At 44.4% G+C, this 22,776-nt stretch overlaps 1 protein-coding gene across 1 annotated transcript in view; it reads right to left on the bottom strand.

Moving 5' to 3' along the window:
- The window catches only part of TSHR (thyroid stimulating hormone receptor), a 235,771-nt gene that overhangs the window by 55,594 nt on the left and 157,401 nt on the right, over positions 1-22,776 (bottom strand). The window contains exons 6-8 of the mRNA XM_030558987.1: positions 21,456-21,530; positions 18,837-18,914; positions 4,792-4,860 (exon numbers count right to left, since the gene is read on the bottom strand). Of these exons, the coding sequence (XP_030414847.1) occupies positions 4,792-4,860; positions 18,837-18,914; positions 21,456-21,530 (222 nt within the window). The remainder of the gene's footprint in view (positions 1-4,791; positions 4,861-18,836; positions 18,915-21,455; positions 21,531-22,776) is intronic.

Here is a 22,776-nt window from a genome sequence, read left to right on the forward strand (position 1 = left end):
GCTCTTCAGAGCTAAGTGGCTCTGAAAGCAGTGCCACTGCCCGCAACAGCAAATAAGTAAGAGTGTCAATGGGGCACTAAGTCTGCTGTGAAAGGTGATATTTGTATGTTTGTTAATATCACTTTTCACAGCCCGCAACTCTGAAGGCAGCACCACCGCCAGCAGCAGAGCAGAAGTAAGGGTGGCAATGGGGCGCTAGTAAGTTGCTGTGCAAAGTGATATTAACAAATATACAAATATTACTTTGCACAGCAGGCTTATTAGCACCCCATTGCCACCTTTACGTCCACACTGCTGCTGGCGGCAGGTGCTACCTTCAGAGCTGGGTGGCTGGACAGCGGCAGCTGCTGGGCACATGCCCAGTTCTGAAGGCAACTCCACTGCCAGCAGTGGAGAACTACAGAAGTAAGGGTGGCAATGCCATACCCGCCACCCTTACTTCAGCGTAACATTTGACCTTTGCGCTTGAAGGGATGGCTATAAGGGAGCTAAGGCAAATTTTGGGGTGGCTATAACCCCCACAAGTCCTGCTACCCCAGTGCCGCCCCTGCCTTTGTGTCTGATTGTTAAATTATAAATTACTTTGTTTTTGCTGATCGCAGTATTCTGATTGGTCTGCGGTTTAATGCAGCTCTTCAGCTGCTGAACAATCAAGCCCTCTAATGTTGTCTCAGCCCCACCTTTTTAGTCTCAGGACAATAAACCTGCACATGCAATACTACAATCCTCACGGTCCAATTTCATTAAAGTGGTGATAATTCAAATATATATTTTGTTTAAAATCTTTTATGTACTTGAAAACTGTTATGCCTCCACTCCTCACCCTCTCTCCCAGCACCTCCTGCCTTTCCTTTGAGTGTCAAACTGGTTATCTGCTTAGGTATCTTTCCTGGACTTCTTTGATGTGGAACACCCAGGGGGAGACAGTTACAAAAAGTGCTTTCTTCCTTCTATAATTAGCCAAAAGACTGCACCCAATCATATTAAACAGAGATTTAGCCACAGTGATCCAGGCCTTAAAGTCTGTCAGACTGAACAATTACATCTCACTCCATCTAAATATTAGCACTCCAGTATTAAAAAAAGGTACACTTAATCTATAGTGTAGCATCTTGCTTCCTCAGCAACACCAGCCGCTAAAAAGAGTACATCATCATACTGCTGATATCATTACACTGGCTTCCAATAGAATACTGGATCAAATTCCAGGTCTCCTGGTTAACTGTCAAGGTCTTCTATGATACTGGCCCAAGATTACCTCAGAGTGCACTTCCCTTTAATCATGAAAATGATTGCTGGAGAAGCACTGAGGGGGGAAAATATCATGCCATCAGCTTCCCAAATGACACTTGTGAGAACAGGAATAGAGGCCCTCCGAGTTACAGGGCCAAAGCTTTGGAATTCATTAACAGAGACCAGAATGACAACTATGTGACTGCCTGCAGCAAAGCAAAGCGTGAAACCTACTTTTGTTGACTTCAGAGTCAATTAAGAAGTGGAGAAAAGAAGAAAGGAGGAATAAACAGGTGACAGCAAGAAGGAAGAAAGAGAGCTGTAGTATGACAAGAGAAGGAAAATTGGATAATTGGCCTTTGTGATTTAACTAAGATTAATCTCTCCTGGGAGGTTCTCAGATACTGAAAGTCTTACATAAGGTGCCCATCACTACAGTATATATAGCTTGATACTTCAAATTATTTAAGAGACTGAACTAAACAGAACAAAATAGAAGCTAAGGATTGTCACAGACACCCTATGATATTTGCTAGAGTATCTTATCTTCTGCTATAAAAGGCTGGAATAATCTGCCCGTGTGGGCTGAGCACCAAAACTGGCATTAACTATGGCATATTTTCCTGTAGCCAGCTATATTATGTCGCTTTTCCTCCTCATCACCTTTATTAGGAATCTGATGGAAGACAGCCATAGATATTATCAGGCTTCTATTTCTTGTGCTGATTCAAACTTCTTCACACTCCTCTTTAATTAAAAAGACAGTTGTGAAGCTAAAAATATGTGAGCTGCTTTTAGAGGATTCACTGTTTGTTTTTCACAGAGGTCAGAAGATATCACGTATATACAAATATTGTAGATCTTGCTCAGAACAAACAGCTTACACATGCTGAGCATAAAGTTACTTTGTTTTTCAGGCAAAAGATAGCATTTTCATTTTACTACTCCTACATCAAAGCTCCTTGGTTTGCAGTTTGCTGCTGAACCAGGCTTTAGGATTGTGACAGGGAAACGTCCCAATCTTCTGCTTTATTTACAAAGACTATTCAGAGACCTTCAATTGCTAACCACCACCCTATAATTTATTTACATTGCTCTTCCCATCACCTTTCTGATTCATACAGCACATCATCTACAGTATCAGTTTCTCCTCTGCCAAGGAGAAGAGGGAAGGTCTTTGCCCCAGAAATCTTTTTGGTTTTGATTCTCCTAGCATGCCTCCCCCCAAACTTCCTTCCTGTATCTTCTTTTAGCCTCTGTGTTAATGGGCTAATTACCTCTTGAATTCTCCCCAGCCCATTCTAATCCACTAATCAGGTTATGGGGAGTAAATCAGTGTTTAAGTATTCAGAGTGCTGGCTCAGCTGTTGGTTCCCAGGCCTCTGTTACAAGGATACAAACTAAAGGATGTCTCAACAAGGACTGGTAGAGGTTTATGCAGCTTGTCACCTTTAGCTCAGTGGCCAAATGTGATCCACTTCAAGAGCAAATAAAACTTTTTCCTATTGGCTGGGTGTGCAGTGGTCTGTGTGAAATGAGTGACTGGCTTCAGTCCAGTTCCCAGCCCACATCACTAAATCTACAATTGCAATTGTGAGATCAGATGGAAGAAAAGCCTATAAGGGGAAGCAGCAGGAGTTACATGGCCTAGAGAAAGCACTAGAAAAATGCTGTAGGAGACAAACCTTAATGGGACGGACTAGATAACCTGATAAGACTTTTCTTTATCTAATTTCTAAGGGCCAGTCCCAGCACACGGATAAATTAAGCTCCTCTCTTCTGTCTTCCAACTGGCCACTCATTGCCTTTCCCCTAATATGCTGTGCTAGGAGAGATGGAAACTGAGTTGAGATTAACCACTTGTCCTGAGGACCAGTAGACATAATAAAAATTTCTACCTCATTCCCAATCCCTGTAAATCACCAGATCCATTTATGCTTTTGTTTTAATGCTAAGTGTCAGGATGCATAAGCATATTCCAAACAGCCCATATAATTATTGCCTATGGAGACATATCCTATAACATTTGCATCAACACAGGGGATCTGGAAGGGTGCCAGAGTCAGTATCAGCTGTTTCCTAAACCTGACTTTTTATTTTTTGGACAAATTTGTTACAGGAAGAAAAGCATGTTCTTTTATTCTGGAGCCTCCAAGGTGCAACTCCTCCCTCCATTTCCTGATGATGTGTTGTCTCTCACTTCATCCAGTTTTGGCATTTTCTCAGGCACAATGTTTAGTTCCCCATTGTCATAAACAGATAGTTAAGGGTTAATGTCTCTTTTACCTGTAAAGGAAACAAGATACTTTCAAATCTCGGTGGAGGGAAGCCTTTGTTTGTGTTTTTGGGTTTTGTTTTGTTCCCTCTGGGTCCTGAAAGGGACTCGACGTGCAACCAGGTTTCTTGCCAATCTCCCAGCTACAGTCTCTTATGTATTCAGAATAGTGAGTATTAAGTAGGAAAGGCGGGTATAGTCTTTTGATTGTTCTCTGTATTTGCAAATGTGCATTTTGCTGGAAGTATTTTAAATTGTATTTTGCTGGGGGGGGCTTCTCTCTAGTGTCTATAAGCTGAAAGACCCTGTAACTTTTACCATCTAAATTACAGCCTTTAAAGGTTGTCTCTGTAATTTAGATGGTAAAAGTTACAGGGTCTTTCAGGGTCTTTCAGCTTATAGACACTAGAGAGAAGCCCCCCCCAGCAAAATACAATTTAAAATACTTCCAGCAAAATGCACATTTGCAAATACAGAGAACAATCAAAAGACTATACCCGCCTTTCCTACTTAATACTCACTATTCTGAATACATAAGAGACTGTAGCTGGGAGATTGGCAAGAAACCTGGTTGCACGTCGAGTCCCTTTCAGGACCCAGAGGGAACAAAACAAAACCCAAAAACACAAACAAAGGCTTCCCTCCACCAAGATTTGAAAGTATCTTGTTTTCTGATTGGTCCTCTGGTCAGGTGTCCGGTTCACTGTTTGTTAACCCTTTACAGGTAAAAGAGACATTAACCCTTAACTATCTGTTTATGACACCCATACAGTAATTTCCTGGGTGGGGGGTGTTTTTACAATCTTCTTTTATATATCTTAATCCAAACTGTCCAGCAAAACCAGAGAGAGAGAGAGACTGAATCCATGCTGAGAATTTTAGCCTCCAGCAGGGTTGCCCAGAAGGGGGCGCAAATGGGGCAATTTGTCCCAGGCCCCGGACCCCGCAGGGGGCTCTGGAGTGGGGTCCTTCACTGGCTCCAGGGGCCCCGGAAAACTCTCATGGGGCCCAGGCCCACAGAACTTCTTCTGCTCCGGCTCTTCGGTGGCAATTCGGCAGCGGGGGGTCCTTCCGCTCCAGAACCCACCACCGAAGTGCCTCGAAGACCTGCGGCGGGAGGTCCTTCCGCCCCAGGACCCACCACCAAAGTGCTGGGTCTTTGGTAGCAATTCGGTGGCGGGGGGCCCCCGCCACCGAAGACCCTAGGCCCTCTGAATCCTCTGGGCAGCCCTGGCCTCCAGTCATGTGTCTAGGCAGAAAAATGTTTCAGAGGTGCTACTTACACAGCATCCAGCTTCGTCCCATTGAAAGCATAGCCTTGGACCCTAGTGAAGCCATTATTGTAGAGTTTGCTGCAAACAAATAAATGAAAATAGCTGTTTTTACAATGCAGTACTAGCTAGATTCCTGGAGAACTATGCTTTATCTTTCCCCGGCCAGCAGCATATCAGACGGACTAATTTTAATCTCTTGGAGGTATAATATAACATAAGGATCCCTTAGCAGCATTCTTGACTACTGAGCACAGAAGAATGCCAGGCACCACTTGCAACTTGTACTAACTTTTACTTTCCTCCCAAGAAAGACAAGGTAGTTCTATTACCCAGCTCAGACTTGCCCATAAACATTAAATGAGCTCCCATGGTTTTCCAGTTGAAACAATAACTTACTGTAGTTGTAGTTCTTCAAGATGTGATGCACATGTGTATTCCACTTAGGTGCATGTGCATAGAGCTCACTGGAGCAGAAGAATTTGCCTAGCAGTACCCATTGGGGGATAGCACCTCCCTTTGCTTTATGAAGTGGCAATGCCCTGACCACCCTCAGTTTCTTCATACCAAATACCAAGAGATGAAACTCCGATGCAGAGAGAACAGAGGGTGGGTCATGGAACAGAAGTCTGCATCACATCTCGAAGAACCACATTTATAGTAAGTAACCATTTCTTCTTCTCGCGTGGATGCAGCTGTGTATTCTACTTAGGTGACTCACAAGGGAGTACCCTCACACAGCAGGCAGGGCTCAGAGTCCATCTAAACAAGGATTGCAGCATCACCCTTCCCAAGGTTGTATCTGCCCTGGAAGATGCAGTAATGGCATAATGGTTCATAAATGTATGTATGGAAGACCATGTAGCAACCCTGAAAATGTTCAGTACAGAAACGTCATTGAGGAATGCTACTGATGTTGCTTGCGCTCTTGTTGAATGAGCTTGAACCCGCTGAGGGGACATAGCCAAAGCTGTTTCATATGCAGTCTTGATACAGAATGGTATCCATCTAAAGATCATCTGTGAAGAAACCGCTTGACCCTTTATATGATCTGCCTATGACACAAAAAGGCGAGGTGAAGCACAAAACAGTTTAGTCCTGTCCAAATAGAAGGCTATACATCATCTGTCATCTAATGTATGGAGATGCTATTTCTCCAGAGATTAATGTGGCTCAGGAAAGAACACAAGTAAGTATATCACCTGGTTCAAATGAAACAGAGAACCCACTGTAGATAAAAATTTTGGATGTGGCCATAAATTCACCTTGTCTTTGGAGAACAGTGTATAAGGAGGCCTTGCCAGCAAAGCCTGCAACTCACACACTCTCCTTGCAGATGTTATCACGATCAGGACCACAGTTTTCTGACACAAGAGTGGAAAGGGGATCAATGATCATAAGGGACAAGATGATAGGGGCTGAAACAGAGGTCCAATCAGTAACACTAGTACCATGTTAAAGTCCTACAGAGGAACTGGTTCTCAGACCAGAGGGTGAAGAAGTCCTTTTAAGAATCTTGATACCAAAGGAGTGGCGAAGACTGCTGTTCTCTGAATAGGGGAATTAAATGCCGATATCACTGCCAAATGCATTTTCATGAACTAAATTCAACTCCTGATGACTAAAGGCGCAACAGGAAGCCAGCATTGGTTGAATTCTGCAGACCAATGACCACACAGAAAACCATTTCCCTTTTGCCAAATGCAGGGCCGTCCTTAGTCATGGGCAGAATAGGCAGTCGCCTAGGGCACCACTAGGTCTGGGGGCACCGCTCTGCGAGACGGGAAGCAGTGGAGCATGTAAGAGCAGGGCTGCTGGGTCCTACAAAGAGCCGAATGCAGCACAGTCTGAGGGAGGGGATTGGCTGCTGGTGTCTCTGGGAAGGGGTGGGGGAAGGAAATCACCTGTGGATGTGACTCTTTCCACCGGGGTGAGGTGAGGCAGGCTCTGCGGCTCTGGCAGTATCTTTTGTTGTCCTGCATAATGTCCATTCTTTTCTTCTCTGCCCCACAGAGCACCCCTCCTGTTTCTCCCTCCCCTGCCATGAGCACCCCTCTCTTCCCCCTCCCCTCCATCAGGGCTGGGTTGGTGAGATGCTGGAGGGGAGGGGAAGCTGTCTGTCTGCCTGCTGAGGAATGAAAGTGAAAATAACTCACTTCCTCAGCAGGCGGCCAGGATTGGAAGGGTCACACAGGGCTGGGCTGGGGATAGCCAGATAGCATATGTGAAAAATCAGGACAGGGGGTTGGGGCAGGGTGAGCAGATGTCCCATTTTTATAGGGTCAGTCCCAGTTTTTGCATCTTTTTCTTATATAGGCTCCTATTCCCCCTCCACCCCCTCCTGATTTTTCAAACTTGCTGTCTGGTCACCCTAGATAGAGGTAATTGGTGCCTATATAAGACAAAGCCCCAAATATCAGGACTGGCCCTATAAAATCAGGACATCTGGATCTAATCACCCTAGCTGGGGAGTGCATCTCTCCCCTGGGCTGGCAGTGATCCATTTCATCCGGGGGGAGCTGCACAGGGCAGGATGAGTTGCTGTGGCTCTATGGGTGCCCCATCCCTGAGATCAGATGCTGTGCTAACTTCACCATGGTCCGTTGGGCTGGCAGTGGTGCCCATTGGCGTGTGATCGGACCTGAGGGTTTGCTGCTGCTGTTACCACCCTGCACCCCAAGAGGTTGATTTTGGGGTCCTGCAGTTTTCCACCTATCTCCTCCTCTACTGCAGCTGTTGGACCAGAAGGCTGGGGGGTGAGCCAAGCATGAAAGCAGTAATGTGTTGCCATTTAAAGTGTCATTTAACAACTTACTTTGCCAAAAATGCTTGCTAACAATCCTGAATTCAATTTCAATATTTTTAAAATCAATATCTTAGCCAAAAACAGAAACTTAAGTTGTTGACAATTATTTGTGACAAGTTTGGTATGGGGAAGGGAGTGGGCCAGTTTTCATCAGAGGAACAAAAAATGTTGACTGACTTTCCTATAGCCTTGTTACTGCTAAATAGAGCTCTCCAACAACTGTAATATACTCATCATGTATAGAGCAGGGGTCTGCAACCTATGGCACATGTGCCAAAGGTGGCACGCGAGCTGATTTTTGATGGCACGCAGCAGCGAGCTGAGCGGCTCAGCCCACCACTGTTCTGGGCTTCCAGCTGCTGCCCCATTGGCACCTAGGGTCCTGGCCGCCGGCCCCATTCAGCACCCACTGCTGGCCTGGGGACCCCCAAGGAACCCCAGGCTGGCAGCGGCTGAGCAGACCGGAGGCTGAGACCCCAGCTGAGCCACTCAACCCACTGTCGGCCTGGGGTTCCATTCACTCAGCTGGCAGCAGGCTGACAGGACTAAATTCAACAAATAGGAAAACAAGAGCAACTAATGACAAAGTGCAAGATATTAGAGCAGTGGTCCCCAACCTTTTTTGTCTGGTGGGCGCCAGATGAAGGACCATGGTGGCAGACAAGCATCTGCCGAAATGATGCCGAATTTCGGCAGCATTTCGGCAGATGCTCGTCCTCCGGCCAGTACGTGGGTGCACTGAGAGGCCCCTGCGGGTGCCGGGACACCTGCGGGCACCGCATTGAGGACCCCTGACTTAAAGAGCCTCCTGAAGCACGGTGATCGTTTTGATTTAAATGGACTTGAACTGTATGAAAAATTGAGTTGTTGCCACATGCAAAATCGATGATGAACATTGTACAGTTTATTCATACCAGCAAACTTGTTCACATATATCCTAATGTGTACATTGCCATTTGTATTCTACTAACAATTCCTGTAACAGTAGCATCAGGAGAATGGAGTTTTTCAAAACTAAAGCTCATTAAAAACTATCTCCGCTCTATAATGAGTCAGGAACACTTGACTGGTCTTACCATTCTTGCAATCGAACAAGACATCACTTTGTTTTTGTCATACTATGACATTATTACTGATTTTGCAGCCAAAAAAGCCAGAAAGATTGCATTTAATTAAAAACTAATCCTTGTTTCAATACCTCTTCATAGAAATTTCCAATAAAATGTTGACAAATTAAAAAAAAATGATATTATTTGCATCATTCTGTCAAATCAGAATTTTTTCTATAGTGCTACTTCTTTAGTGCTAGTCCATCAGCATTACAGTGTGCTTAATTAAATTAAACTGGTTTTAATAACATGTATGTGGCAAGTTTTCCAGTACTGTAAGCTTATGTTTGTGTTGCTAAGAGCAAGACAGGCACGGGGGCACCAATTTAATCATCTCACCTAGGGCACCATAAATCCTAAGGACGGCCCTGGCCAAATAGGCCATCCTGGTAGAAGGTTTTCTACTGTTGAGTAGAACCTGCTGAACAGCCACCGAACCCTGCTCTTTCTCCTCATTCAGCTATGGAAGGTTGAAACCAGGAACTTTCTACATGGGATCCAGCACAGGGTGTTTATATTTTAAGTCTTGTTTACCCCAATCTGCTTTCCAATCCTCCTTTTGATCATTGCCTGATTGCATGAGGCTAAGCGAATGTTCCCAGAAAGGCTTGCGAGACTTAAGATGTTGGGTTGATCAGGCCTTGATGGATAGGAAAATATCTGTTTTCCTGGATTCGCTGAGCTTCACGGAGTATTACAGAAGTTTGACGTATTGGCAGGGGAGCAATATTAGACAAACCAGGTAGCCTTGGTATTGGAGTTGACTAAAGGGTTCCAGTGATGCACCACATCACTGTATTCAGCTGGTTGTCAACAAGTCGCATCTGCTCCATACAAATATACAAGTGCCATTGCAGATATTCACAACACTGATGCCGATGCATCCCAGGCTGTACCTGCTAGTTTCTGAATTATATTGGCTCTCGTTTTTATCTCAAGGTACTCATGGAAGGTGAGAGTGTGGCAGAGTTTCATTCTGAGGCAAGTTGGGGTGCAATCATGTCGCACATTTTTACCAAAAAAAGCTACTTTCAATGTGTTTTTGGCACTCCCAGTATCAAGATGAAATGTACTTACTATTGTTTTTCTAGGGTTTGGTTTGAGCCTCAATTTTCTGGAAATATTGTTCCATAATTTGGAGGTCCTCAGTTAACTTTCTCAGTGTCATGGAGATTTGGTGTTTGGATTGTCATGGCAAGATCATCTGCATATCCAAATTTTCGTGATTTAGTTGGAGGCATGTCACTTATATAAATATTTAAAAGGGTTGGTATGGGGTGAGCTGATCTTACTACCCAGGTACACCTGTAGACGTCTGTTACTCAGCATGGTCCACAGCAGGTGAAGTGTTTGGTATCAAGGTACGATTTTTGCAAGTTTCAGCATCAGACCCTTAATCCATACAGTGTCATACACAGACAAGAGGTCAACAAACACTGCACCAGTCTTTATTTTTTTCTGGTAGTCAGCCTCAGTGTAAGTTGTGAGTGTCAAAACTTGGATGCAACAACTACGTTTTTGTCCAGAAGCCTGCCTGTTCAACAGGGATAATTGGCTCAGTAAAAGCATGTATTCTTTTGAGGATGAAACCTTCAAGAAGTTTATAGGTTGTGCACAATAGAGAAATCGGCCTACAGCTTTCCACTTCATCAGTAGGCTTCCCAGGCCTTGGAATGGCAATTATCATTGCCTTATACCATATTTCAGGGATCTGTACTGTCCTTAAGGTAGAAGAATACAGTGTTGTTAGCCATTGGAGTCCTTTGGGACCAAGATGGTGGAGGAATTCTGGCAGAATACTATCAGGGCTTTCAGACTTCCCCTTTTTTATCATGGCAAGTCCTTCTTTTACTTCCTCAGTGCTGACAGTGGCAGGTTCTCCTCGGGGGACTGATGCAAGTGTCCAGTAGAGTTGTTGAAACACTTCTCTTCACATGTGTTTATTGAGTGGTCCTTTTGTGTTCTCCACCAGTTTCGAGGCTATTGAGTTTGGGCAGATTTTTGGTGGCTGATGCTCTGTGGGATTAGTGGTTCCAAGGCATTGCAGTAGTGTCCAGGCTTGATGATTTGAATGTGTAAATTAAGGTTTTGCATGCAGTCAAGCTAGCACTGGCATCTTGCTGTGTCACGGAAGTGTAGCAGGACTTTTGAGGTGTGAGAGCTCCTGGTCCAGTTGTATTGCCTGAGCAACTCCCACGTCTCTCATGTCCCGCAGGGAGTGTGCTTTTTCTGAAAGTCTTGGGGAATGTTCTTCTTTCCTGCTACTTTTATGAGCCCTGTGAACTAATGATAGAATTCCAGTCTCACCAGAATCCTTGTGACAGTTTTCTCAACAGTCTGTTTGTAGGCATCCCAATCAGCTTTAGCAAAATTCCATTGTGGTTCCTATTTTAGAAAAAAACACAGGAATTTCAATGCCTATGTAGATTATTATGGGCCTGTGTTGGCTGTTTGGAAATGCTGGTACTACTTCATGTGATGTGATGAGAGTGTTTCCACTTTTGTCTTTACACTCGAATGTTGGGTCTTTTTAATACCCACCTTGCGGCATCTTGAATGGAATGTTGATAGTTATTTAAATTCATAGATTAATTGTAAGTCTTGTGCAGATATCCAGTCCATGAGATTTTTGCCATCAGTTTCATTTGTTTTATAGTCCCACATATTGTGGTAACTAATAAAATTGCCTGCATAGATGTATGGAATAGAGGTGCTGGGAAGTGTTGATTTTGGCCATCTTATGCTAGAGTCTTTAAAGACATTGATAACTTGGAGCTCCCTTACTTTGAGAGTTGTGATAAATGTGGTTTCCTCTTCAGTTGGTGGAATAACATTAAAATCTGTGATGGTGTCATTGATGTATACTGTCAAGCCATATTTTGGATGATAGTGACTAATTATTACGTTACATCCATAGATACAGTAGTGCCTACTCTGTTGGTCATTATTAACATAGGTATCTTGCAACATGAGGATGTCGGTGTTGTAAGTCTTCAGCAGGTGTCCAAGGTACTCACATTTTGCCCATGAGAATCCTTTGGCATTAAATTGCAGGATTCTTGTTCCAGGGCCTATTTGGCATGTTGTGTGGCTCTGAGGAAGAACTTCAGGATTTGTTGAGTTGCTGATCTGATGACCGGGAAATTGCTGAGCGATGTTCAGTATCAAAGTTGATGTGTCTATGATTCTGAGTGAATAGGTTGGGATAGACAGGAAGCAGTATGGGAGGCTGAACTGATAGCTCAAGAAGACTGGAGAACCTGTACTGCCTCAGCCACATAACGGCAACGAGGATGAGGTTAGCCCGATCTGCCTTCAGCTTGAGGATTACCTGTGGGATGATTGTGATCAGGAGAAAGGCATAGAAAAGAGCCATGTGTCAGCTGAGATGGAAGGTGTCAAACAGGTAACTGGACTGAGGCCCCTTCAAGAGCAAAACAGGTAACATTTCCTGTTGTCTTTTGTGGCAAAGAGGTTGATCATCGGAACACCCCAAGTTGCGAAGTTAGTCCAGAGAATACTTGTCTTCAGAGACCACTCATGACTCAGCAAAAAATTCCTGCTCAGATGGTTCACGAGGTCATTCTGAAATGGAGGCAAGTGGTTGGCTATCAGAGTGATACTCTACTTGATGCAAACTAGCCACAACCTGACTGCCTCTTGGGAGAGCATCCTGGAGTGTACTTACAGGTGCCAACTCCAAGAGTGCTTCAGGGCTCAAGCACCCACAGGAAAAAAATAGTGAGTGCTCAGCACCGAGGAGCCAGAGCTTGTGTGGGGAACATGATGAGGTCTGTGTTGCTAACAACTTCTGCCCTTGGGACAGGGAGTTTGTTTATAAACAGAGGGAGCGTGATTAAGATAACTTGCCATTAAATTAAGAATTGTCAGATGATCCTGAAAGCATTGCCAGGCACTCCAGTTAAAAGATAGGAAACAAAGGGTAGGAATAAATGATCCATATTCATTTTAGTGGTGTCCCCCAGGGGCTTGCACTAGGACCAGTGCTGTTCAACATATTCATAAATGATTTGCAAAAAGGGATAAACAGTGAGGTAGCAAAGTTTGCAGATGATACAATATTTCTCCATATAGTTAAATACAAAGCAGATTGCAATGAGTTACAAAGAGTTACTGGGGGAGACTTGCAACAAAATGTGAGATGAAATTCAATGTTAAATGCAAAGTAATACACATGGCAAAATGTAATCCCAATTATCCATTCAAAATGATAGGGTCTAAATTAGCTGTTACTCATCAAGAAAGAGATCTTGGAGTCATTTGCAGTACTCCGGAAGCACTATGTTTCCAGAGTACTGCAAATTTATAAGAATCCTTCCCACTGTACCTATATCATCCTGAACTCATTCTCCAGCTTCAGAAGACTTAAAACCATTGAGTCCCTGACATGGATCCAAAAGGTATGACATATATTGTAAAGGGCCCCTAGCTCCAATATACTGATATGCAGATAGGATTCCAGCTCTGACCTCAGATTTTGGATTTTCAGCAACCCTAGAGGTGCCCCCCAATCCCATCAGGGAGGTGTCAGTGACAAAAGTCCTGGTTAGGAGGTTCAACAAGGGCAAGTGCAGAATCCTGCACTTAGGAAGAAAGAATCCCATGCAATGCAACAGGCTGGGGATCGACTGGCTAAGCAGCAGTTCTGCAGAAAAGGACCTGGGGATTACAGTGGATGAGAAGCTGGACATGAGTCAGCAGTGTACCCTTGTTGCCAAGAAGGCTAATGGCATATTGGGCTGTATTAGTAGGAGCATTGCCAGCTGATCAAGGGAAGTGATTATTCCCCTCTATTCAGCATTGGTGAGGCCACACCTGGAATACTGTCAGGGCTGGCTCCAGGCACCAGCTTAGCAAGCAGGTGCTTGGGGCAGCCACTCCAGAGAGGGGCGGCATGTCCAGCTATTCGGCGGCAATTCGGCGGAAGGTCCCTCATTCCCGGTCGGAGCGAAAGACCTCCCGCTGAATTGCCGCAGATAGCGATCGCGGCTTTTTTTTTTTTTTTGGCTGCTTGGGGTGGCAAACCCCCTGGACCGGGCCCTGAATATTGTGTCCAGTTTTGGACCCCCACACTACAGAAGGGATGTGGAAAAATTGGAGAGAATCCAGGGGAGGGCAATGTAAATGATTAGGGGGTTAGGGCACATGACTTACGAGGAGAGGCTGAGGGAACTGGACTTATTTAGTCTGCAGAAGAGAAGAGTGAGGGGGGATTTGATAGCAGTCTTCAAGGGGGTTCCAAAGAGGATAGAGCTAGGCTCAATGGTGGCAGATGACAGAACAAGAAGCAATGGTCTCAAGTTGCCGTAGGGGAGGTCTAGGTTGGATATTAAGAAACACTATTTCACTAGAAGGGTGGTGAAGCACTGGAATGGGTTACTTAGGGAGGTAGTGGAATCTCCATCCTTAGAGGTTTTTAGGACTGGCTTGACAAAGCCCTGGCTGGGATGATTTAGTTGGTGTTGGTCCTGCTTCGAGCAGGAGATTGGACTAGATGACCTCCTGAGCTCTCTTCCAACCCTAATATTCTATGAATGCCCTGACAAACATTCCTGAGATGCTTCCACCACTGTAAGAAGTCCAGGACCAGTGGAGAAAGACAGACCAATACATCCAAGGAGTGGGGAGTTGGATGGTAAACTGTCCTGAGCCACAACTGGATCACCTGCATGCAAGCAGACATGTGGCCCAAGAGCTTCATGGAGATTATAGAAGGCGGAGATTGCAGACTGAGACAGAGATGGTGAGTTGCTTGAAAACAGTCAGTTGGCAGAAATGCTCTCAAATTCATAGAAACTATTAGGGACCCAGTGAACCCTATGTTCTGAGTGGGAACCAAAGTTAATTTCCATGTGTTTAGGATGACACCCAGATAATCGAGCAAGAGCAGTGTGGTGTTGACATGAGAAAGAACTTCATCCCTGGATGTGCCCCGCAGTAACCAGTCATCCAGATACGGGAAGATGTGGATCCCTTTCTTTCTGAGATATGCCATGATGACAACCATGCATTTGGTAAAAATCCAAGAGGTAGAAGAGAATCCGAAGGGAAGAACCATATACTGGAAATGGAGCTCTGATATGTTGAATCAAAGGAATTTTTAGGGGTTCGGTAAAATTGCTGCATGAAAGTAGGTGTCCTGAATGTCCAAGCCAGCAAACCAGTCATTCAGAGAAAATGTGGGGAAAATAGTCAACAGAGTGACCATTTGGAACCTCATGTACTTGACATATTTGTTGAGGCTGCAAAGGTTGAGAAAAAATGGTTGCTAACCTTTCTTAACTGCTATTCTTTGAGATATGTTGCTCATGTCTGTACTATGTTAGGTATGTGCATGCTGCGTGCACAGTTGCTGGATTTTTTTACTTTAGTGGTATCCACAGGGCCAGCTCCAGCACCCTCTGGAGTCGTGTGCACATGCACCAGTATAAGGGCAGCTATTGGCCCTGCACCCTCTCAGTTCCTTCTAGTCGGTAGCTCCGACAGAGGGGTAGGAGGGTGGATCATGGAATGGACATGAGCAACACATCTTGAAGAACAACAGTTACAAAAGATTAATAACCATTACTTTTTCTTCAAGTGCTTGCTCATTCCATTCCATGCTAGGTGACCCATAAGCAGTACCCCAAGGAGGTGGGTTCAGAGTTCATGGACATGCTGACTGTAAAACTGCTTTCCCGAAATGTCATTGTCTTGGGCTTGTTGGGTGATGGCACAGTGGGATGTGATGGTATGAACCAATAACCAGGTTGTGCCTCAGCAGTTGTCCTGGATTAGTACCTGTGCGAGAAACACTGCTGACAAAGCCTGGGCTCTTGTGGAATGAGCAGTCACAGTGGCCGGAGGCAGGACATTCACCTGCTCATAGCAAGCCCGAATATAGGTTTTTATCCAGGTTAAGATTCTTTGGGATGACACAGGTACCCTCTCATCCTTTCCACTATTTCTACAGAGTTGCATGGATTTGTGGAAGGGCTTAGGCCTTTTAATATAACAGGTCAGAGCCCGCTTAATGTCCAACACATGAAGCCGACGTCCTCAGCAAACTTGTGAGGTTTTGGGAAGAAGACAGGTAGAAAAATGACCTGACTGTTGTGGAATTGTGACACCACCTTTGGTAGAAAGGCTGGATGGGGACACGATTGAACCCTGTCCTTGAAGAACTTCATGTAAGGAGGTTCCAACATAAGGGCTTTGCTCTCAGAGACCCATCTGGCTCACCACGAACGCAACCTTCCAGAAGCGAAGCAGTAGGGAGCATGATGCTAACGGCTTGAAGGGAGCCCCCATGAGCTTTGATAGGACCAGATTTAAGTCCCATGGGGGTGGGGGTGAGGGTAGCTTGTGAACCTGAGGATAATGTCTTTAGAAACCAGATTGTCATTTCATGAGAGAATATCAATCTGCCATTCACTGCAGGGTGGAAGACGGAGATGGATGCCAAATGAACTTTAATAGAAGAGAAAGACAGACTTTGCTGCTTTAAGTGAAGGAGGTAGTCCAAGATAGACTACAGAGAAAATTGGAACAGAGAGAGATTCCGTTCGGAAGCCCAACAAATGAAATATTTCCCCTTGGCCAAGTAGGTAGTCCTAATGGAGGGCTTTCTTCTACTCAGCAAGACCTGTTGAATCTGATCCAAGCAGGCCTGTTCCTTAGGGTCCAGCCATGCAGCATCCATACAGTCAGGTGCAGGGAGGCAAGGTTTGGGTGAAGTAACAGGCCATGGTCTTGTGAGATAAAGTCTGGGCAGAGTGGGAGCATGAGTGGCACTGCCACCAAGAGGTCCAGGGAATAGAAACCCTGATGCCGGTGATCTGGCGGAACAACCTCCACTGCTCTCAATGTAAGCAGAGAGCGAACCTGCTCAAGAAACAGTATATTGGGAGAGGGGTTCCTAAAGAGGAATTGTGAGGAAGGGTTGGAAGTAGGCATGGAGAAGAACTGTATGGCATAGCCCGATCTGCCAGTGTTTAGGATGCAGCTGGTGGTGGTGACCGAGCCCCAAACACTGTGAAAGTGAGCCAGTCTGTCCCCAAATGGAGGGGCTGGGGGGCGGGGGGAGAGGGGAAGAAGTGATGACTAGAACACTGCTCTGAACCAAGGAGTCAAAATGGGTGCTTGGGGGATACCGGGGAGGAGCGCATGGACTGTCCAAACCTTGAACCCAACTACTTCCTCCTATGGGATCTATGCCCCTTTCTGGGGTAGTCCCGCTGTCTTGAGGAAAGGAAAGGCTGCCCAACCATGAGCTGCAGATGATGCTATGGTGCAAAAGCAGAGGGTGCTGACTGCCACAATGGCAACATTGGTGGTGTCAGCTATGGGGGACACCGAAGAAGTTCCTGGTGCCAAGGAGGTCCCTTGTTCCAAGTCCAGTATGAGCACCTTTCTACTGAGTCTGAAAAGGAAATATTGGGGCACATCACTGACAGACCCATAGGTTCAGTGGCTCTCCCAGCCAACAGGGCTATAAAAGACAAATCCCCGGCAAAGTTCTGGACCAAGGAAGAGGTTGGGATGGAAAGGCAGAGGAGGTAGCATCGCTCTTCTCAGTACTGGACACAATGGACGCCCTAGGGCTGGAACAGGGGTCAACAGCACAGGGTCTCTCACTTCCTTGTGCAGTGCTGGGGAGCATATGACAGGACCTGCTCCGTCCTGCATACTGGCATTCACCACGGGCTGATGCACTTTCCTTCTGGAGGAGGAAGACAAATCCTCACAGGATCTGGAGTGGCCTTAGTTGGTCTTATGCAACCTTTACCTCAGCAAACTCAATTGGGAACAACTCCTTCATCTCTTTAGAAATGCACTAGCTCCAAGATGTGAAGTGGCAGCACTCTCCGAACCCAAGGGTGACCTCTGATCTGAAGAAGGCCTCGGTGCCTGAGCAGGCTGCATGGCCTGTTCAAGAAGGTGCTGCTTCAGACAAAGAGCCCTCACCACCTGAGTCCATTTTGTGAACCAATAAGCTATATTCAACTAGAAAAAAGGTAGCTGAATAGAGGATTGTGAGATTGAAAACTACATAGAGCTCCGACTCTAGCCATGGGTGGTAAGAAGGAACTGAGGGGGGATAGGAAGTTGCTGCCTCCTATAGCCAGGGGAGGGGCTACGGCCATGAGGCATGAGCACCACCCCCCAGGGTACTGCTAGACAAATTCTCTGGCTCTCATGGGCTGGATGTGCAGACACCTAAGTAGAATACACAGCTTCAACTACTTGAAGAACACCCTGTGCTCTTCTCTATGGCTCAGACGATGTCTGTACTACAAAAATGAACCATATTTGACACCCAAATATGGCTTGTCCCAAACTCCTGTCCAGGATTCCTATCAACCAGTTTTCAAACTAATTGTACTCATGGTGCATAACAGGGACAGCTGAGTTCAGCCTATGTTGTAGCAAAGTGTACTAGTGGACTATGTCTACACTTGCAGTTAATGATGTGATTCCCAGCTCTTGCAGGCATATTTGAATTAGCTCTCATCGAGCTAGCACATTAAAAATAATAGTGTAGCCAGGCTAGCATGGACAGCAGCAAACAGTGAATGGGCTACCCTTGCTGAGTACATACCCAACGGGTTCAGGAAGGTTTGTACTTGGCATATCTAGCCAGTGCCACTGCTTGCAGCTGCCCTTGCTACCTTGGCTACACTATTTTTAGCATGCTAGCTCAATGACAGCTAACGCAAATATGTGCTCACTAGCAGGAAATCATACTCCTAGCCTCAAATGTTTCACATACCTTGACTGTACCTGTGTTGCAACTATACAGAAGCAATACTGCAAACGCTTTCCCTCTGTGCTCCTTTTTACAACTCATACATTGCATAACTGCTGTTGCCCACTGTCTGTTTAATCACTTTCTTCTTGTTATTTCTGCTATTAAAATACTTTGACAGGGTCAATTTAGAAAGAAGATAGGAGCATTGATCCAAGTCACTGCAGCAAAGAAGAAAACTATGTAAATAAGACTATGAATACCATTTGTCTCTGGTGTCTCTTTTACAAACCACTATAGATTAGGACTGAATGGTTATTTCACAAGTCACAGTGATTTGCTTCCGAGACACAGGGAATATAACAGTCATGTGAGTTAAACTGGTAGGACTTACAGTGTAAGGGATTCATTACATAGCCCATGGAATGCATTTGCAGGCACTGAAGTCACGTAAGGATTATCTGCAATTTCACTGAAAAAGAAGACAAAAGGCTTAACACTGCAATAAAACATCTGCATAACAGAATAGACATAGTTTGAATCTTCCATTGTTAATGATTCTCTGACATACAGCACAATAAAATGCAAAAAAATAGGGTACAGTTCCACAAGTTATATGTTCCAGATGTGCTGGAAGACTAAAATGCTTCAGCCACCTAAAAAGTGTAGGTATCCAGAATACCTGTACCATTAATTGCTTGCATAAAATAGATGGGGTTTATATTATTGGCTAATGTGTGCTCAGCCTGTGTGGTTCTTTTGAATAATAGCACAGACAGATTGCTCCTTTCACAAGCTAGGGAATTAGCAGATAAGTAAATAACAACAATCACCAGAATGATAACTAATTTATCCCAAGTAAAGTTAAAGATAAGGTTCTAATATTTGTGAAGAATACCATGAAAGAAAAGATCACAAATAGACTAAGCTGTTCAAGATAAAGACTGTCTTCCTATGCGTCTGAACTACACGTAGTACAAAGGAAAGGATGAACAGTTAACCCTGAATTGCACACAATCCTGACAGCTGGAAAGGACCTCTAGTCATCTAGCCCAATGGTGCATCTCAACTTAATGGCCAAGTAATTGTCCCACAGCCCACCTCATCCCCAAAACCTTTGCAACTACCACCTCCACAGCATTCCTGTCTCAGAGCTAAGTGCTGTTGGGGCAGGGAGGGGAGGAAGGATGAGGGAAAGGATATAGTTTCACCATGACTGGGTTTGAAGGCAGGAGCGAACAGGGTGGTGATACGATGGGGGAGAAGTAAGGGACCTAATTGTTCCTGCTCTACTTTTCCATGGCTACCGCAAGATTCTGCAGGTTTTGATTTTCTTCAGCTGGTGGATGGTGTGCTCCAATAGACATCTCCTTATGGCCCACTTGACAGTCATTCCCCATAGGCTGAGAAACCCTGGTATGTCCATTTCACTGTATGTGGCAGGATCTGTTTAATTACCCCTTGAGATATAAATACATGAAACAAGATGCTAAAATTCAACTTTTATCACTACCATCTTCATTCCAAACCTTTTCCATTGGTAATAATTTTCTCACACAATATTTTGGGGCTGAAATTTTCCATGACTGATCCCAGCCCCAAAAGTGATTCTCCCTCTTAATAACTTGTTTAAAATTGGTTCAGCTGGTTTTGCGTTATACCAGCATGGATCTAAAATATGTTTTACCCACAGGAGGTCTCAATCAGAAAATCTGTGACTCAGAAATGGCTAACAGTAAAAACTGCAAACTTAGCTCAATTTTAGACCTTTCTAAGATCTAAGGTTCAAGCCAAGTTTGAAGAAAAGATTTTTAGTCCTTTACAATTATGAATCTTTAAAATTGTGACTCCGGAACACATCCAGTAAAATGTTTCTGTTCTTTATATAATGTCAATTCAGTGCTATTAGAATCAGAAAACTGACTCAGTAATAGTGACATATTTTACTCAACAAATGTACTCCTCATTGTCTTCTCTTCACAGAGAATAAATTATATTTAACATCAATTGTTTCATTTAGCAAGACTATAATATTGAGTTATGGTACAATTGGCAATTCTTTAGAGAAGATGAACCCTATGTGTTCTTGCTGAATCTGCCTACTTTAAAAAAACATTACACATTTTTTTTAATAAATTCCTGCTAGACCTGCAGAACCAACATAGGTACAGAAGAGTGAGCTGGATTCAATTCCATCTGGTTCCTCATCTAGAAAATTGTTTATTAAGTTCCAAATACAATTTTTCTTGATGGTAGTGATGCATGAACCAGAAAGAATATGCTCAGTTGAATATGTAGGGTCATCAGATGGAAAAAACATCTTTTTACTTCCAACCTGAGCAAATTTTATCCAGAGTCTCTGAGAATTATATACATGGGATCCATGGCATCACTTTTGAAAGTCACTTCTCAAAGTGGACCTTTACTTTCAAATAAAGCATCCCAGAATGCTGGCTACAACCAACAGCACCTTAGCTTAGTAAGAGGAATAATTCCAGAAAAGATAGCAGACCTTGGTTTAGGACACCTGCCACCAGAAAAACCTGAGTTAAGGACTGCTGCCATTAGAAGACATGAAACCAAACTTCTTCAGAACAAGGAACTTACAAGTTCCATTACCCTTTCTCCTAGCTTTCTTTGTTTGCTTCTTAAAAACATCTTGTACTTTTTCTAAATTAGAATGTGAATGTGGAGCAACGAGGCTACATAAAATAAACTTGCACTAAAAATTTCACTCAGAATGTGCACTGAGGCCAAGCTGCTATTTTTATTTATTTATTTAGCGGTTTGCATTTATTCAGTGTTTTCCATATCTCCAGCTCTTGCATTTTGTGGGCTCTGGACCAGAAGAACAGAGATAAAAATGGAGGGAGACTGTTCTTGCTGGATTGCTAGGATACTTCTTTCAGGTAATTATTTGACACCTCTCTCTAAAGTGGGAGTCTCCACTGCAGAATTGTTTGGGACTTGACTGTTGCACTGTTCTAACCAGATCTGCAGGGCAAATACTTACAGTAAAAAGTTCACATCAGCTGAATAGATTTTGGTGAGGTCAGGAAATATCATAATTCCAGTGTTGAAAATTCCACTAAAACAGAGGACAAAATAGAAAAAGAGAAAGAATTAAATTTAATGAATCACTACCCAAAAAGGATGCTGTAGGTTCAGACCATTACACCGAGCTGGATGGAACTTGGTTATTTTATACTCTCCACTGATTGTCAACTCACCTATGAACTATTTGTACCCAAATTCAGGGCTATGAAGAACACATCATAAATCAGTGTGGGGTTTTAAGGAGATAATCTGCAAAGTCTTTTCCATCTCTAACTACCAAGACTTTGAGATTACACAGGTTTGAACTAAGCCACTTACTAAGTAGCTCCTTTCCTTTATTTGGCAGCATCAGCAATAAAAAAGTTCCATGCCATCTTCTTCCAATTCTCCATCGGAGTGTCAAGAAGCACTTTTATCAACTGGGTAGAGTTGGGGTGCTAAGGGCACAAACCTACTCCCACTGAAGTCAATAAGAGTGTTGCCATTGACTCCAATGGATACATGATTAAGCTCTAATATAGCAGTAAGACTGTCAATGTCAGGAAGATATTGAGAAAGTTAGAAAGTCTTTAAGAGGAAAGGCAAGGTGGAGATTTGGAGCAAACAGAGGGAGTGAGCTTGTGAGGGCGGAAAGAAAAAAGGTAGAGAAAAGGGTCAGAGAGTAGGAGCTTCAAGCTTTTGGGACAGTATGACAGGGGCACAGACACACAAAACGGAGAGAAAGTGTGTGTGTGTTCTGAAAGCAAAAAGATGGGTCAACATTCAAAAAGAGATGAAGAGAGATAGGGCTCTTGGAGATGAAGAACAGAGGGCCCAAATCTCTGTTCCTGCTGACATGTAGTCAATGCAAGAAAAAGGCAGAATAAATTTGACTGTTGGTCCCATTTGCACCTCCTAGTATTTTGGTCCTTGCTGGGGGCCAGGACCAGCACCCAGAGTAAATAAGAGAAGTCTCAGAACTAGGGTTGACAACCCTCCCAGATTGTCTGGGAGTCTCCTGGAATCGGCCTCAATCTCCCAGTGACTATTAAAGGCAATCCTGGAGATTTTAATAATCTAGTCAGCAGGGCTAAGGCAGGCTCCCTACCTGCCCTGGATCTGCGCAGGTCCCAGAAGCAGCTGGTACGTCTGGCGCCTAGGCGCAGAGGCAGCCAGGGGGTCTTCACGTACTACCCCACACCCTGCCCCTAGAGCTGACTCTGCAGCTCCCATTGGAGCCCCCTGGCCATTCTTGAGCCTAGAAGCTGGACATGCTGGCCACTTCCAGGAGCTGCCCA

The sequence above is a fragment of the Gopherus evgoodei genome, chromosome 4, assembly GCF_007399415.2.
Source record: "Gopherus evgoodei ecotype Sinaloan lineage chromosome 4, rGopEvg1_v1.p, whole genome shotgun sequence".
Taxonomy (NCBI): Eukaryota; Metazoa; Chordata; order Testudines; family Testudinidae; genus Gopherus; species Gopherus evgoodei.